Below are 18,941 nucleotides of genomic sequence, written 5' to 3' on the forward strand. Positions count from 1 at the left end.
TTTATTATTCGTTTACATACTCATCAAAAGTATGAAATAATTTTAAAGATATTATTTATCATTAAACAAACCTGGAACATCAACAGAAATTCGACAGTATAAGAACTTGCATAAGCGCACTCCTGTCACAGTGTCTAGCGAGGGGAATGAACGTGAACAAATCGAGACTATTGCTTGATTGTGAATGGAGGACGACCACCAATAAAGAGCTTTTCAGTTAATTTTTGTTACCATTCCATTAGTTAACAGCAAAATTGCAACATTTACAAAAAAAAGACAAGGGTGTATGTCAATATGATCACCATTTACAAAAGGATATGAGGTAATGTTTCATTGATTTTGATAAACAATTTGTCAGAAAATGATAAAGGCAACACTTCGTCATAGAAGTGAGATTTCTACAATTTCTCTCAATTTATTTTGCAGACAACTGAAAATTAACAATCTTTTTCTTACTGATTAGTAACATTCAAGATGTTGTATTTAGTAATGCCATTTTTTATTTATTTATTTTGATAAACTGTATTAAACGTCCGAATTATACGTACAGTCAATGATCGTGAAGGAGGCGAAAATAAGATTTTTTTTAATCGTGCACCATTTACTTGAATTGATTTAGTGCATAACTACATTTTTAGAGTTTAAACATACTTTTTGTCAGTAAACAGCGGCAACTGTATCAACCACAGGTAGCAGGACTTTAAACTCCTTCTTTACTACATAACATACATTTCATCAAACAAAATATAAAAAATCAAAATATGTAGACTTTTCACCCATGAAGCACATTTTGCATGATTCTTAGCTGGAGTGCTACTTAAATGAGAATGAATTGAGCGGCTGTTAGAAATTATAAAGCCATAATTTCCAAAGACGGTTTTGACATTATATTTTTGAATGAGAGCTGTGTAATGCATGAGTCAAGTCGAATCAGTCAAAAACAAACAAACGATAAACAAAACAAAAACAAAACAAAACAAAACAAAAACAAAAACAAAAACTAGAATCATAGACATTTTTTTTAAAAATGTGTCAAAAAAGGAAATATTTATTTTCTGCATACGTGCATTAAGTTAGCATCAAGTCCAATATCTGCACTCTGAGCCTCATATCTTGACCGACTCTTAGAAAGAGAAACTCATGACCATGCTATACAACAAACGCGATGAATTTTCATTTATGGCAACTTCCCTTCATATGATCAGCACCAGCGTGTAAATTTAGTTTTTCTATTACAACTAATATGTATGAGTGGCCGTTCATGTCAAAATAGCGTTATTTTCATCTAGATGTAATTTTCTATCTAGATACTTCTAAAAAGTATCTAGATACTTCTCACAACTATCTAGATACTTCTCATAACTATCTAGATACTCCGCATAACTATCTTTTGAGAAGCATCTAGATGCTTGTGAGAAGTATCTAGATAGTTGTGCGAAGCATCTAGATGCTTTTGCAAAGTATCTAAATGCTTTTGGGAAGCATCTAGATGCTTGTGAGAAGTATCTACATAGTTGTGAGAAGCATCTAGATGCTTTTGCGAAGTATCTAGATACTCGTGAGGAGTTTTTGTGTATCTAGATACTTGTAAGAAGCATCTAGTTACTTGAATGAAACATCTAGATAGTTATGCGAAGTATCTAAATAGTTGTGAGAAGTATCTAGATAGTCGTGAGAAGTATCTAGATAGAAAATTATATCTAGATGAATACAACGCTATTTTGATATGAACGGTCACTCATACATATGGTATGCTAGATCGGGCTTGTCGAAACTACGCGGACTTTTTGTACCGTGCTAGATTTCTTACAATTAGGCTCCTGGGACATGTTTATGTTGCTACCTGACAGGGAATGACATTAACTTCCTGTTGAACTTGTCCTATCGGGCAAGAAGTTCACAGCATGTACTTGTCCGAAAATGATGTTAGCTTGTCCCAAGTCAGAGGCGGATCCAGACACTTCGAATAGGAGGGGGGCCAGCTGGGACAGGTTCCTCAGAAAAAGAGGGGTGCTAGGACATTATTTGCCATCTTTTGACATTTTTTCACATGAAAATGATAACTTTTCCAGCAAAATGGGGGGGGGGGGTTCCAACCCCCTGCACCCCCACTGGACCCCACTGCAAGTAGTGTCTCTAATGACATTTTAAGAAATTCCAGTTGCCTTCGGACAGCTGTGATCTGAATTCCACTTGTCCGAAAGTCAGTTTTACTTGCCCCAGGCAATATGACAACCTTTAACGTCATACCCGGTACCAGATTAAAGCCAACAGTATGGTCGTTATCATGAACTCGTTGTTCATTGTACCATGAAAAACGATTTGTTCATCGTGTCATATTTATCCTCTCCTTTTTATTCTACTCCGGATGTGACATTTCATTAGCAATTCGGCGGGCGTTTCTAGAAAAGTAAATGACACTGTACCCTATACATGTGCACCCGGTACATTTGCTAAGCTTTTAAGGAGCAACCATTTGATTTTCAAGGACATGGCAATGATGAAATTTTCTATCCTGCCTAGTTGTTTTGAAAAAAAAATAAAGGTCCTGCTTTTATTTTTCTTTTAAATAAAAACAAGATTATTAGGACAAAAGCTTTTTTAACTTTTCTTATGGCCTATACTGCCTTTTTCCTTTTATTCTAAATTTCACCCCACCCATAAAAAAACAAGTCGAGGATTTTTATAGTAGACTATAAAAATCCTTGCCTTAGTAGAGTACGGGTTATACTCGTTTACTTTTGTTTCTTTGTAAATGTAATTTTTGTTGTTTCATATTCTTTGTTGTGTGTCTATTTTCCTTGTCTAGTTATATTCTTTTGATTACCGTTCTAATCGTAGTTCTTTGAATTGCCTGCTTTAACCTTTGAATACAACGGCTAATTCTGATAAAACTAAAACATAATACAAAAAGTATTAACGAAAGTAAACAATTAAAAGACATTTTTTTAATATACACTCCGTTATAAGAATTAATTGTGTTTGAAATCGCCATTCCGGAAATCCTTGTTGATTCCGATGTATGTCTTTTTTATCTACCGATTCGATACTTCCGCCTGTTCAATTGTGCCATGATTGTGCGATGGCGGGAGACGTTAAAGCTGAAAGGTTTGGATCAATGCACAATTAATCGTTTCAGAACTAATACGATGCTTTTATTTGTTTTAAATATTTGTTCTATGAGGATTTGCCCATTTTTATTTTTGGATATTATCGAAATAAGTAAACATTCAACCCTACAGCTAGGTCAAACTGACAAACATAATATTTTTTAGTCCATCGACATTTGTTTCTATCAATCGATTGACCGGTTACTATTTTGTTCTATAAAATAAAACCATGGAATTTATGTTTATCTCTCATGTTTTCATCCAGTAAGTAAAAAATAAATAAATAAAATTCGCGATGAAAACATGATAGTCTTAATCTAAAAGATAAACAAGGTACATGTATGACCCAAACATTTAGCCTTTTAGGATCCTTGTCCTACATGTATTAGGCAAGTTAGACCATTAGTTGAAGATTGTCATCAGAATATAATAGCATTAAAACTTATGATTTTTCTGCACAGTATACTATTATTCCTACTAAACTCAGTTAAAATCCCAACTTAAAAACATTATACATGTACATTGTTTTTTTCCCAAAAAGATGGTATAGCTAGATACAAATGTATAGTTGTTGGTATAGATTCCTCATACTTTGTAAGAAATAATTCCAAATCATCTTCCAAATATACGCCCCGTGCAGGTCCGGGTGTTAAAAGAATAGGCCTGCAGCAGCGCTAAGCTTGTCGTATAAGGCGACTAAATAGTGCTCAGAAACCTCGCCGGGGGCTAGGCGCTCTGCCCACAGAGCAACTGGGATGTGTGCCCCAGGTGGTGGAATGGGGTACCCCTGGCGTGTTACATGCTGGGGTTGTCAGGCTATAATACGGAAAACCTGACCGCAAACCGTAGTGGTGCACCGTGTTGGGAAAGATGCCACGTTCCTCGCACGTTAAAGAACCCTGCTGTGGTATTCGATAGGAGTATGGAACCTTTGCGCTCCGCCACAGGAGGCTAAATTGCCCGACCTTACCCATCCCCACTTTTTCCAGTGGCAATCAAAATTTGTCGACCCTATTATCCTTGTGTCCCATCCTTTTTTTTCATTTCATGTTCATTTTATCATCCATTTCATGTTCATCGTCTGAATATAACTGAAATATTGCTGCTTGGACGTTAAACCCCAACAAACAAACGAACAAAATCTTCCAAATATACAGGAGAAGATGTAACATATTTACAAAATGCTGGAATTTTTTATTGACAACATGCATGTATTTGTCCAGTGTGTTGGATGCGTTTTTCAACAAACAGTCAGTATTCTAATGAGAACAAACAGTGCTCGTCTACTTGCTGACATATTCCTTCACTTCTATGAGGCTGACTTTATAGCTGATCTGATCTGAAAGAAAGAATATCATTTAGCTAGATCCTTTAATCTCAATTTCCGCTTTATAGATGACATATTATCTTTAAACAATCCTAATTTTGGGGATTTGATACATCGTATCTACCTCGAAGAACTTGAGATAAAGGATACTACAGACACTGTGAAATCAGCCTCATATCTTGACCTTGACTTAGAAATTGACAGTAAAGGAAAACTATCGACCAAACTTTACGATAAACATGATGACTTTTCATTCAGAATTGTCAACTTCCTTTCATCTGTGGCAACATCCCTTCAGCACCTGCATATGAAGTGTTCATATCACAACTCATATGTTATGCCAGAGCTTGCCGAAACTACGCAAACTTTTTGTATCACGTTAGACTTCTAACAAGTAGGCTTCTGGAACAGTATTATTTTAAGTCATCACTACAGAAGTTTTATGGTCATTATCATGAACTCGTAGATCGTTACGATGTATCCATCTGTGCCATGAAAACTGATTTATTCAATGTGTCATAGTTTTCCTTTCTTCTTTGACTACCCTGGACTTGATTTTTTATGAGCAACTTGGTGGGTGTTTCTAGAAAAGCATGGGATGTTTGCCCTACCGATGCACCTGGTCCATGTTCCCAGTTTTTAGTGGAGTTCGAGTTGCTCATTTGCTTTTGTTACTTTGAGTATTAATTTAGTTACTTTATGTTCTTAGGTGTGTATATCTGTTTTCCATGCCTGGTCTTTGTCCCTGGATTACATTCTTTTGATTACCGCTAGAACCTTAGTTCCCTTGATTACTCTTGGTTAATCCCCCATTTCGGAAACTACATTTACATTTTTGTACCAAAAATGTAGGAGAGTTAACCTATCTCATTAGTGATGTCATGTTCAGTAATTTGCTCATCATAAAGTGTCAAATTGGTTGGCAAATAAACAAAATAAAAAATTGACAATTTCATGATTAGAATCCCAATTTTTAAAACTTAATTACTTTGTTATTTTATATCCAATTTTGGTTCCGTAAGATGTTTCATTTAGATAAAATAATTCATATTTTGTATGTGTATTTATACATGTAGCTCTTTTACTTGAAAAAAAAATAATTTGAAATGATATTAACATGTAAACCTCATTGTCATATAAAATTATTTTTTAAATTTTATGCTCATATAGTCTAATTACTGAATATTTAGTTAAAAATTCCATGGATAAAAAGAGTTTTATTGGCAGTGTAGGGAACCAAAATAATTTTTCAATTTCATGTATCTTAAAAAATGAAAAAGTTATGATGATTTAAAGTTGATGCCCCTTGCCACTCAATGGATTTTTTGCCAACCAAAACCAAATCACAGGTAAGTGAGGACATTGCAAAGAACTCTCCTATAGTGGTTTGTTACCCATTATACAAATGTAGTGGTCTAACCTATTTCCAGTGTAATCACAAATTTGGATGTTTTTGTAACAAAGAACAGGGCCTGATCATGTGGATCATCACTAAGGTCAGATCAAGAGATCTTTAATAACATATTCAAATCAGCTCAACATTCCATATATTGTATACAATTCTTTTTATATGATCATCATTGTGATCTACTGTACACCCTAAAAATCTATCAAATATGATAGCCTGTGTTTATGTCTAGCATCTTATATCTTTGTCTCCAAACTTTCCAAGACAAATGTGGGACGAGTTTTACATATAAAGGAGAGCCTTTTTCAATCACTAAGAACCCTGCCTAGATTTGAGATGACATCGTATCAGTTCAAATTAATTCAAATTATTATACATTATACATAAATACATGTATATCTACCTAATGTTGGTTTTATACATTGCATTTCAGCTTTGGAAACAGAAATTTTTGGCAGATAATAAATGGGACTGGATTTTTAAGACCCAAGGTAATTTCTTCTGCATACATAAGTAAATTTGTTTAATTTAATAAGGATAATTTAGTAAATGCAAAAATCTTGTATTTAGCACATATTATATATATATGTATGATTTGACATTGATGATAGGCCCCTTTAAGCACATAGTCATGATTACATTGTCTAAATGTATTTACTTTGTCATTTACACATTTAGTTTGTCCTCGGTATCTAATTTTACATTTTTGAATTTATTGAGTTTTTATATGATTAAAATGTTTTGATGTGCTCTGCACTTACATGAAAAAAAATAAGCCAGATATCAGTGAATGTTACAATAGACCAATGCATTTTTATTGATACCTATTTTCACTTTTCTGGATTCAATTTTCTGCCATTTGATTTTGTGGCTGTTTTTGTTAAGAACTGGCTTCCTACCTGAATGACCATTTTCTCAAACATATATTCTATAAATATTGCAGCCATTTATTTTCTTTCACCTTATCTTTCTTTCCTATTTGAAATACTGTAGATTGCTTATGAAAATAAATTAGTTTACAGTATCCTAAACTTGAAACCAGCCTTCGTCATGACAATTTGGTCTTTTATAGCAATTTGTTAGTAAAGAGTTAAAGAAGAATGCAGAGAAACTGTTGAAAGGAATATCATTTTACAAAAAACCAATGTGAGTATCTTTGGTTTTGTCCTCGTGATTGCGCTGTTGTCAAAAATCTAAATGAAGACTGAAGTCTCAATGACATTATATTTTACACAATTATATGGATTGTATTTTTCTATTGAAAACCATGCCTTTTTTTCGTGATGGTCATGCATGAGAAGATTTTTTGTTCACTGAAAGAACGCACATTTTCTGTTCATAAAGTATATATAGATATTTGCCTCTTTTTTAAGTAATCTGTTTATCAGTTGATTACTTTTATTTTAGTTCTGACAGGAAATGATAAACGTTTGGTTTTAAGAGGGTGTCCATACAAAAACCAGGCAGTGATTTTGTTTTAAAAAAAAATACCATCCATTTCATACTACAAATGCATCCTTTCCCATTAATTTCCATAGTTGAATGTTGGTTTTGATTGACAGCAAAGTTTATAGAGAAATGACTTGCATGTGCATATCAAGCAATGAAATCCATTGAAAAAGGGAGATAACTAGTGTAAAATTTGGTTACTTTGTCCAAGAACCTAAAAATCATTTTCTGAGCCATACATATTCGACTAACAAATCTTTGACATACATTTCTTTTGTATGATAGAAACATTACATTGGAACGAAAAATTCAGTGGAAAAAATTGTTGTGCCGCCCATATCATAGGATTGACCTGATTTTTAAATAGACAGCCTCTTAATATAACAACAGATAGGAGCAATGAAACAATGATTGAATTATTTTTTCCTTTATTTATAGTACTCCAGCTGGAGAGATTTTAAAGGCCAAGAAATTATCTAAACTTCATCAGGATCTGTTGATAAAACTAAGCAGTTTTCTTGTAAGTATTGATGTTGACCTCAAATGTTTGATGATCTAATTATTATATAGATAGCAGTGTTTTATCAAATGTTCCCAGTGTAATAAATTTCGATAATTGATACTTTGAAATAAATTCAGTAATTTCACTCTCACGCTTTCTCCAGCCAAAATGTCACAACTTTGGATATCAATCACAGAATTTCAAATTCATATTGAAAATATCAATAAATTATGAAGAAAATTTATATAATAAATAGGATAATTAATTAGTTATCGTGAATAACCAAAATATGATCACTTGTGCCAAGAATGCTTGAGGATCTAACTCGTGTGCGGAACAAGTTACGCAAACTCATTAAATCTAGTCGTTCTTCGGCACTCATGATAATATTTTGGTTATTCACTCTTTCCAATTAACTATCCTATTATTCACTAAGGGAAAGAAAAATAATTTATACTTTTTTTTAGAACACTCCAAAGAGTACCACATGATCTACAAACTCACTTATCCAATCTCGCAATCAAATAAAAATGTAGACATACAATTTTAAGCAATAATATTGATTGGTATGAATACATTTTGAAGTTTGAGGCATGTTATCTTTCTGGTCATTACAGTGTATTGAAGAAATCATTCTATTAACAGCTTATATTAATATATATATATAATACGTTTAATATTAATTACAGGGCCTCATCTAGACATTGATGACAAGAGGAAGTTTTAATACATTCTGTTAAAAAGATAACAATATTGACATTTTTGTATATGTAATCTATTACAAAACACTTTTCCCTGTCAAAAACAAGTGGGAGAAGTGAGCGCAAATTAGGAGAAAATTTTGCTTATTTCTCCCTCTAGATTGAGCCATGTTAATAATTATTGTCTATCATTGATACAGGGTCTTGATGAAGATGCAAGTTTTGAACTGTTTAACTCTTTCCTAGCAGATGATTACAGGGGTTCACAGAAAAGTCTTCAGGTAAAAATGTTCCTTGAATAGAAAATTTACAATTTTTTCATATTTCGGTTGAAGTAATTATAATCTATTCAAAATTTACAATGAAATATTATATAATATAACACTTTCATGAAGTTCTTATAAATAAATTGATTCCACTAATAGTTGTTCTTAAACCTGTAGATATGCATGTATGGGGACAAAATAAAATGGAAAATTGATACAGGTATTTTACACCTTCAAAACTTTTACTTCCTAAAGGACTTGAGACCAGTAATTAAATTAAATGAGGTTGAAGCCTTAACCATATCAATCCAGTGGAAGGAATAAGTATATAAGTAAAAAGTTGTACTTTACTGGTGTTGCTATGGATAGCACTGTGAAATCTTGCTTTAACATTTGTGAAATTAGCTTATGAGGACCTTAGTCTCTCACCTATAGTTGTTGTGTCTGATGATTTTTTAAATGCTAATGTTGAAAATATTACGAAAATATTTTGACTTTGTATAAGTACCGAAAAAGTATGTTTTAGTCGAAACATTTACATCATAAAAAGTAATGATATACAGAATACATGCATGTAATGAGATAATGGATACATTTATTTCAGGATATTCTTGGTAATGACAGACATTGTCAGAGTTTGATATTTAAGATCCGAGATTACTATTACACCGAGAGATTATATCTCCTACAATGTCTGAAGGTGATAATTAACTTTTGGCAGAATGATATACACCCTTATAAGGTTGGTAAAAATCATATGTATAGTATAAGACATAACTTTTGAGGTTAAAGGTTACTCTAAATAAAAATATGTGTACATACTAGATCTTAAAATCACCAATTCTTGAAAAATCAGGATAGAGATTTCTACCACGTTATCTGAAACATGTTTGGTCACTTTCACTTCAGATTTTACATAGGTCCCATATCTAAAGATGCTTTAAAACATGAATAAGAAAAAAAACACTATAATTTAAAAAAAAAATTGTGTGCACTTGCATGTAATATCGCTATTTTTGTCAGTTGTGCTTAAAATGTGATTTTATTTTTGTTACATCCATGGCTTAATGCCTGTTGAACCTACAATGTTATAAATTTCTATATAACCGCAAAAACTCTGGAATATTAGTTGCTGAACTTTATAAAATTTTACAAGGTACAAAACCACAAAAGGAATGTTGGTTTTGATTTTGGGGATTATGGCCAAAACTGGTTTTTAATAAGAGGTAAAAAAGTGGCCAAAACAAGTTTTTATAAATAAACAAATATAACTATATACAAATGTAATTTGAATTAATTCGGTTATACCATATGGATGTTTATGATATCGTTCCGCAGTATTATATACCACTTTCCCCAAATTCAAACTCTACTCCTACTGGGATTGAATTTCAGCGTTTAGATTTGAATTGTTTCAGGAAAGTGGAGTCAAACTCAAGCAAGAAACAAAAATTTCCTTAAGTCAGGATAAAAAATTAACTATTAGTAGATAGATCTCTTAGAAATTCAAGTCAAGTCTAGTCAACTTTATTTAAAGTCAATATATATCAAACAATAAGCATTAGCTCTGTAGTGCTTTTAAAATGGACATCTATCCACAAGATATCATACCAGAAAATGAATGCTAGGATTTATTTTGGGGATCTGATTTGACCCATATTAGGAATTTGGAGCCAAAAACAAGTATTTTCCTGATGTCTATATAATAATATGAATATAAATGAATGGATTTCTTTGAAATTGTACCACAAAATGTGTTACCCCCAAAAGAAGGTAGGATTAATTTTAGAGGTTTTGACTGGAACCATTTTTGAATTAAAAGACAAAAGGGATTACTTCACTTCTGGTCCAATTATCTAATCACAATCAAATTTTTATGTGTATTAAGCTTGAATTGGTCCAACTTAACAGGGATGGACTTCAGCATGATTATTAAGCTGCACCCTGCAAAGCATATCATTAGTTTCAATTGCTATTCATTCACTTTTTGTGCAATGATAAAACTGTTGTAATAATTACTAATTTTTTTTTCTTAGGACCAGTTCCAGCAGATCATTGAAACCCTCAATACAGATAATAAACTTTATGATAAGGTATGATTACTCATATTCAAAATAATAGGGAATATGTTATAAATTTACATCTCATGTCAGTGAAGTAATCTAAAGAGATGTTATAAGAGAGATATAATCATCTAATTTTTCATCTTATTTTTAATTGATGGAACAGATACAGGAACACATTTATTTTCAATTCTTGTTTCTAAAAGACAAAACTTTGATCATTAATGTAATTTTAGGCTTTGCCTATTAGTGATGAAGCTATTTGTACCAAAATCATGACTTAGTTGAAAATGCACTGTCATTTTGTTATGGTGATGTTAGAATAACAGAACTGTATAAGACTTCCTAAAAATATGCCGTATGTCAGCATTAACAATTCAAGCAATCACTTCCAAGTTATGTAAAGGTACATCATTTCCTACAATGTTTTTGAGACATTCATGTTTCAGACCCCTTACATGTATATAGGATGCAAATAATACCCTGTCCCTAATAAAGTGAGTGATTTCTGGTTCTTCATACATTATACTATCTTTTAATAGTTTTGTTGTTATCGTTTAGATAGATAGTGACAAACTGAAAAACATCCTGAATAATAAAGAAACCATTTAAGTCAATTTCAACTTTGTGCTTTGATACGAAACATAGTTAACTTCAAACTTCTTTAAATTAATTTTTTGCAATGTAAACAGATCTATAGCAAATCAGAACTGAGAATAATTCTGTTAAATTAATCTGAAATTTGTTTTTCAGTTAAAAGGTGAATTAAAAGTTTTACTTGATGCTGATTTGCCAAACTGGGAAACAAATACTCCTCTTATGGTGAGTCTATATCTATTTCTTCTGAAATTACTTTTAATTTGTTCCAATCAAATAGTATGAATTATTATTTTCTGTGATCTTGTGAAGAACATTTTCAAAAAATATACCTTGACAGTGCTTACCTTTAGCCAGTAGCCAGAAGCCTAGGGCAAATAAATATTCATTCGGGTTAGTGAAATGATGAGTACTTTTCTTGTTTCATGCTAGTTAAATACTATACAGTCCTGTATTATTCAGGCTAGTTGTTTAGAATTTTGAAGGAAAGGACTGCCTTGATACCAATGACTGCTGATTTCAAGGCTGTCCTATCAATCATCCTATAATTCATCCTCCTAGGATGTGATTTTGCTGTAGACGTTTACTTTTACAAATCTGAATTTTATTATTGCAGTCCTTGTTTTCCAATTTTGTTATTCTCCACTTACCTGTTTTTCCTCTTATCTTATTCCTGATATTCACGACTGTAAATCATGAAATTTTCTCAGCAGTTTATTTTTTTTCTATTTTTAAGGTAAGGCCTGTACCAAAAAAAAAAATAAATAAAACAGTTGGGAATATTTCTTCTTAAAACATTTTAATTGGATTTGAGGAACAATCACGAATTGAAAATTGAAAGTGCAAAATATTGACAGCATGAAAATTTCCTTGTTGACTGACTGGATTTTTCATTGATTACTGCATTTTACTATAAATTCTGTAACACTTGATATTTTCAACTTAATTTTACACCTGTTATTGGTATCTTTTTTACTTTAATATAAGCAGATCTTCTTAGAAAGGACATGTATCTAACATATGTAATACATTTAGAATGTCTAAAATATGTTGTCTACATTTAAATTGTTTTACAGACTGACAGACAGGCATTGATATGGGCACATCAAAATCTTAAGGAACAGGTAAGTAGTGCCACTCTTTCTTAGTCTCAGTTGATACTTACACTGTAATATTTTTACTCCAGAATTTGCCTTCATTGCTTACAAGTAGAAAATAATGTTAAAAGTTTCTCGTTTACATGAAAAACTACATTTAGAAACTAGTAATTTGAATCCCTTTCATTTTTATACCTCTAAAAAATGAATAACTTGCCACAATGATAACACTTTCAGTTTATTCTTTGACTTTCCATTGTTTTTATTCAAACTTATGAATAATTGAAATTTGGTATATATATATATCATGTAGATGCAAAAGTTTAAAGAAAAGGAAAGATTTCCTGTAAGAATTTTAAATTCATTTTTACAAATTGTATTACTTGTATTATGATGATTTAATAATAGATATGATTATAATTAAGTACCAGTCCATATAAAGTTCAGATTGTGCCAATTGTAAAGTGATTCATGGTGTAGAAAAACCCACCAAACAAACATACTTGTGCTATATTTTTACATTATAATAATTATTTCCTTATTCAGATCTGCACTTTTGAGAAAAAACATACATTCATCTCCCACTAAAATCAACCAAATCAAACCGAATGAAGAACGACAACTCTTGCAAAGTGTCAATTTCATGTACATTCTATATAATTTTATCTCAAAAGTGCAACAACCAAATGAAAAACTAAGACTGGTTATGTGATCTATGACTGTTTCTGAACAAGAAATAAAATTGAATTCGATGGGATTTTGACATGCATGAATCACCTCCTGTCTGATTTTTAGAAAGACTGATACTTAATTATTAATAAAAACTTACAGTACTGTCATGTTTTATAATTTATTTTCAGTGTGAACTGTTGGAAATATTTCTAATTTATTTGAAAGACTTTGAAATAAATGTTAAAGAGTTAACAGACCTGCTAGACATATTTAAGGTGAAAACATTTATAATCCATTACATGATAAAGCCTTTGAAAGAAGTATTATCAATAGGGCAACAGTTTATTATGATTTCTATGGGTAGATACTACCACAAGGTGAAATTCCAAACATTGGCAGACCATAAAATTTGATAAACACCAATTTTAAGTCTTTCACAGTGTAGATTTATGGTAGATTTGTAGCAAGTCTAAGTTATAAAATGTGATTCTGAAAACACCCTAACAGTTAATTTTTATACCCCTTGTAAACAAAATTTTGAGGGTATATATGAGTCACCCATCTGTCTGTCTGTTCATCTTTCCACATTTCTTGTAAGACAACTCTTAAACTCACTCAAGGGATCATAATTTTTTATGGGAGTAGTTAAGCTAAATAAGAAATGAAAGTAAAACTGTCACATTACATTGAATTTTTGTATGATAACAGTGTTCTGCCAAGGTTTTTGAAAAATTGGGTGAATTTCACTCATATGTCTAAATTATGTGGGTGAATTTCTGAAAAGGTAGGTGAATTTTTTTTTTTCAGGTCAATAAAACTTGTCAAAAGTTTACTAAATACCCGTATTTACATGTACTTACCTTGGAATTTGATTTAATGGTCTTTTGTGTACGTTCATGTAACATTGGTTTATCTTTGTGAATTGTGCAATTTTTGTCAGTGTCTTATCAGAATAATAAAGATGATGAATTTATCATAACTACCTTTAGAGCTGTTTTTAGACAGGACGCATTGACATGTACATTAAATTATCCATGGTAAGAGACTAACTTTAATTGAATTGAACAACACAAATGTCATTATGTGAACAAAAGTGCAATGAGATTCATTGCAACATTGAGACTAGTCGTAGGAAGGCTGTTTTTGTATAACAACTGTGCCTCGTCATTGTTGTTTTTGTCGGTGGCCGTGTCGTCCACCGGTTTCAAGAAGAAATTGGTGATTCGCCTTTTCTTGGCACTGGCGGCTGCCATGTTGTTTTGTTTTTAAAATTTGAGTTTTCCACACTAAAGGAGCACCACATGCTCATTACTTTTAAATGAAAAAGCTTGAAGCCTAAAAACTTGTGAACCTGAGTTACCGATGAATTTTTAGGCATGAAAATTACGCATACAGGCAAATTTTATGAGTGATTTAAATAAATTATGCGTGAAATAGGCAAATATGCAGCCTTGGCAGAACACTGTGATAATACATACGAAAAATTTAAAAATATATTTTATACCTGTACAAATCTTGCATTAATAAATCTGTAGCTGGTAGATTGGTCTTTGTTTAAACTAACTATTGTTCATTTAAACATCAAATTGTGTTTAACTACTGTTGTCATTGATTTGACACATAGTACTCATCTACAAAACTAATGTATGTTAAAGTGGTAGACCTAGGGTAAGGTATGCAACTCTTACAAATCATTGGAACGTTTGTATTCACTATTTTACACCAATCTCATGTAAGCATCAAAGTAACTTGGACTGATTTCATCCTGTTGCAAAGTAAAGCTTGAAGGCTTTGGTGAAACTGTATATGATACAAACATATCACTGATTTGAAGAGTTATGTCCCTTACCCTAGGTCTGCCTCCTAAAACTTATTTTATAATTGTTACTTTTGCAGAGACATGGATTTGGTAGGCGTCAGAACTATAAACATGTGTTAGGTGAAGCTTCAGAACTGTTCATTAGAAAAATTGGGTAAATGTCAATCTTTTTGTCTTATCTGTATTAGAGGAATAGTTACAAGTTTTATCTTGTGAAGGTAAGATTGTCATGCACTTGAAAACTGATATCTGAAAAAGTAAAGAAATTGCAAATAGTTACATATGCATAAGCAAAAGTTTTATTCTTATTTTTCCATATTAGTTGTATTAATTTTGGCAGGCAGCTGTGATTTTGCGGGGGTGATCATTGCAGTGAAGCAGAGATAGTGCACTTTAAGATGCAATGATCCATGTGCAGATAAAAAACTTCAACGAAAGTGTAGATTCTACAACAGGTTTTTCAATAGATTTCACAAAACTGCCAACCCTTTTAACAAACAACCAACCCAAGTATGAAATTACAACTTGACACAGAAGTACAAGATAGCATTTATCCTTTGTATTTATAATATAATATCAACACTAGTTTTTCATTTTTCAGATACCTAGAGATGTTGATACTTCTAGAGGCAATGGATCTGGAGACAATTCATGACTGTAGTCAGCTGGGAAGGTAAGACTTTTCAGTGTTACCATTTACAGTTTGTAACAACAACAGTACTGTCATGAAGTTGGTGGATTTGTACAAGGTCAATGTTTTTATGTTTTTCCTCAATCTCTCATTTTTAAGAATATTCACTGATGAAAATATATTATGCTTTCCTAAACTAAACATAACATTGCCAGAACCAAAAGATTGCAAAACAGGGCCATCCCAGATACATGTATATTCAACCACAGTGTGGTATGGGTTAATTTTGTTTTATAAATATACATGTATATGTATATTTCAGTTTTGATGACCACTATATTTTGAAAGATGAAGAATCTTACAAGGTTAGTTTGATCACTTTTTAGCTTGCCTAATGCCATCACTTGGCGTCCATTGTCGTCATTATCCTCGTGGCCAAATTTTTGGAAATCTGCACTGAAACTACCAGACTGATAGGATGTAAACTTGACATGATTGTTCCTTAGTGTATTGACCACAAAATGATTGTTGGGATTGATGATCCAATAAAAAACATGGCCACTGTTACTAAACGTAGAACATAGGGGTCTGAAAGCATTTTTTACCAAATAACTCAAAAGCTGTTACCTATAGCAAAATTCTGACAGTGGGTAGTTTTGTTCAGCCTCATGAGACAGACCTACGCCGAAATTTTCAAAACAATTCTTCATTTGACAGGAGTTACGGCCCCTGAAACAGTTTTTTGCCATTTTTTGCTTGTGCAACTTTGAAAATCTTCTCTGAATCCATTGTACAGAATTCATTGAAAGTTTGCATATTCCATGTATTTGTTTCTTAGGGTATCCCACACAAAATGACTTTTGGGATTTTTAATCTATGAAAAAAACATGGCCCCTGTAACTAAAAATAGAACATAGGGGTCAGAAGGCAGTTTTTGAAAATATATCAAAAACAGTTGCCTTTAGCAAAATTTTTGCAGGGTAATATTGTTCAGCATCATGAGACCGCCCAATGCCGACATTTTCGAAACAATTCGTCTATTGATATAAGAGTAATGGCTCCTGAAACAATTATTAATTTTTTTCCCCACATGTACAACTTTGAAAATCTTCTCTAAACATTTAAGATCATTTAATGAAAATATGCATATTGGTTCTTTAGTGTATTGTGCATGAAAAGATTTGTGATTTTTAATCCATGAATAGACATGGCTGCCTATACTAAAAAAGGAACGTATGGGTTGGAAGACAGGAAGACAGTTTTTTTTTAAATAATTCAAAAACTTGTCTTTAACAAAATTCTGGTCCAGGTCATAAAAATGCTATTAAAAGCATTTCCTGCATTTGACAATGCAGTTAATTTTAACTTAGCCTCTCTCATTCCTCAAGTTTTTTCAAATAAGCAAATGGTAAACCAGCTGAGGGATTCAGGCTCTCTTGAGCCTCTAGTTGTTTTGATAAGGTCTTTCTAAGTTAATTTCTTGGTTCGCAGACCATTTTTCCTGAAAACAAATGAGGGAGGGAGGCAATTCCTTTTTTCGTCTGTTTCATTGCCCCAGAAGTTGATGATAAAAGCTTTTTGCTTTGTTCTTGGGCCTGAAAAATATAGGAAAGGTACTTTTTCTTTTATTTATTTTATTGATATGGCAATAAAAATGGGTAATGTGGCATACTCAAAAGAGACAAGGGGCCTTAGTATCAAGGAGGTAAGTTTGTCAGGCGTATATTAAATATATATTTAACAAATTATTCTTATGTTGAATTTTAATACCATTAGATAAATATTTTTAAAAATTGCTGTTATTTTTATTTCAATTTAAAACTCACAGTTTGACAACTCAAATAATCATATGATATCACCTGCATTTCCAGAAAGTAGACAAAGTAATACAGACGTTTGGAACAGAGCCATACCATGGGCCTATCCTGCTCTGTTGGGCTACAGTTAGGATGGTGTTTGGTGATCAGACAGACCTGGATTCTACCAGAAAGATGGGCAGGATAGCATTACAACTCCGAGTGTTTGACTTGTTGTATAGCTTACTAAATACAGAGCCATTTAACTGTAAAACTACTGTGAGTTGACAGATACATTATGCCCATTTTAAACAACTTGTTCCGTATGACCTCTTGTTGATCCAATTTTTCATGCATTATGCAGATTTGATATGTTAATGTTTTTATACACATGCTAAATATGGCTTATGTATTGATAAGAGTCCTCTTTTGGAATGTTTTTTCATGAAAATGAGCAAGTATATTCTAAATCTAACTTGTGTCACTGCATTAATAAATATATTTATTTTATTATAATAATAATAATAATATTAGTAATTAATGATTATCAGTTAATATAGGATTAAATTTTGTTTTTCCTAATTTTGGTATGTGTAAAATTGGATCATTCATGCACAAAACTTATAAAAGTCTGAAAGACTTTAATGCCAGTTTTGTAAGTTAATAATTCCATCAATTCTGGAAAAAATAGTATATGATCCTTAATAATTCCAATCCCAAACTATCGGAAATATATTTATTATTATTTTTTTTTGTTCCCTTGTAGACTCATTCAGTGAAATTGACACCCAAAATTGACATTGCAAATGGCGGCATTCAATCGACAATGTGACATGGTTGTCAATTTCAAGTAAATAAGGGCTATTCCAGGAAAAAGTGTATGGGAGGGTTGGACAGCACATTTTTTTATACTATTTTGATGCCATTGTTTTAGTGAAATACCTGATTTGCATATGAACAGGAAATGTAAACATTTTAGCTGATCCTATACATTGCCATATTTTAATCAATAAATGGCTTGCAAATGCAGGGAAACATAAAAGTACTTTTATTTAAAAGATTAATGATGAAAGGATGCACATTTCAGGGAATTCACCAGAATCTTTTCAATTCAATGTGGTCTTCTGCTGGTGATTTTTCCTGGCTTCCCAGTGCATGTTTTACACAGAAACTAACTTCTTTTGTCAATCTCCTTTGCCAAGAAGGGGGTACTTGGTATACATGAATGTGCGTAATATACAAAAGAATGCGGTATGTATGCCTAGAAATACCCTCATCCATACAATTAGCAAAAGATGCTGTCCAACCCCCCTATACATTTTTTCCAGGAATAGCCTTAACATTATTCTCTATATTTGTTCTACATTTCAGTTTGTGTATCCAGTGGCTCAATTTGTTCTGTACAATTTATTTGTTAATGTGATGTCAGCTTTTGAAGAATCAACATTGGGAAGAGATAGAGAAATTGAGGTTTATTTATTTTTGTTTTCCAAAATGTTCATG

At 32.0% G+C, this 18,941-nt stretch overlaps 1 protein-coding gene across 4 annotated transcripts in view; it reads left to right on the forward strand.

The window, feature by feature from the left end:
• The first annotated feature begins 3,046 nt into the window (after nucleotides 1-3,046).
• LOC148611808 (nucleoporin NUP188-like) overlaps nucleotides 3,047-18,941 on the forward strand; it is a 50,675-nt gene continuing 34,780 nt past the window's right edge. For all 4 annotated transcript variants that reach the window (XR_015924214.1, XM_088592706.1, XM_088592708.1 and 1 more), the window contains exons 1-15: nucleotides 3,047-3,108; nucleotides 6,279-6,336; nucleotides 6,918-6,991; nucleotides 7,733-7,814; nucleotides 8,698-8,778; nucleotides 9,368-9,505; nucleotides 10,800-10,856; nucleotides 11,580-11,648; nucleotides 12,500-12,547; nucleotides 13,381-13,467; nucleotides 15,089-15,165; nucleotides 15,613-15,684; nucleotides 15,965-16,007; nucleotides 17,514-17,717; nucleotides 18,810-18,908. Coding sequence is in view for 3 of the 4 variants with exons in the window: in XM_088592706.1 (XP_088448832.1) it covers nucleotides 3,083-3,108; nucleotides 6,279-6,336; nucleotides 6,918-6,991; nucleotides 7,733-7,814; nucleotides 8,698-8,778; nucleotides 9,368-9,505; nucleotides 10,800-10,856; nucleotides 11,580-11,648; nucleotides 12,500-12,547; nucleotides 13,381-13,467; nucleotides 15,089-15,165; nucleotides 15,613-15,684; nucleotides 15,965-16,007; nucleotides 17,514-17,717; nucleotides 18,810-18,908 (1,215 nt within the window). In the remaining variant the exon portion in view is untranslated. The remainder of the gene's footprint in view (nucleotides 3,109-6,278; nucleotides 6,337-6,917; nucleotides 6,992-7,732; nucleotides 7,815-8,697; nucleotides 8,779-9,367; nucleotides 9,506-10,799; nucleotides 10,857-11,579; nucleotides 11,649-12,499; nucleotides 12,548-13,380; nucleotides 13,468-15,088; nucleotides 15,166-15,612; nucleotides 15,685-15,964; nucleotides 16,008-17,513; nucleotides 17,718-18,809; nucleotides 18,909-18,941) is intronic.

The sequence above is a fragment of the Perna viridis genome, chromosome 7, assembly GCF_037379345.1.
Source record: "Perna viridis isolate PV_CMFRI_1.1 ecotype Kerala chromosome 7, ASM3737934v1, whole genome shotgun sequence".
NCBI classification, from domain to species: Eukaryota; Metazoa; Mollusca; class Bivalvia; order Mytilida; family Mytilidae; genus Perna; species Perna viridis.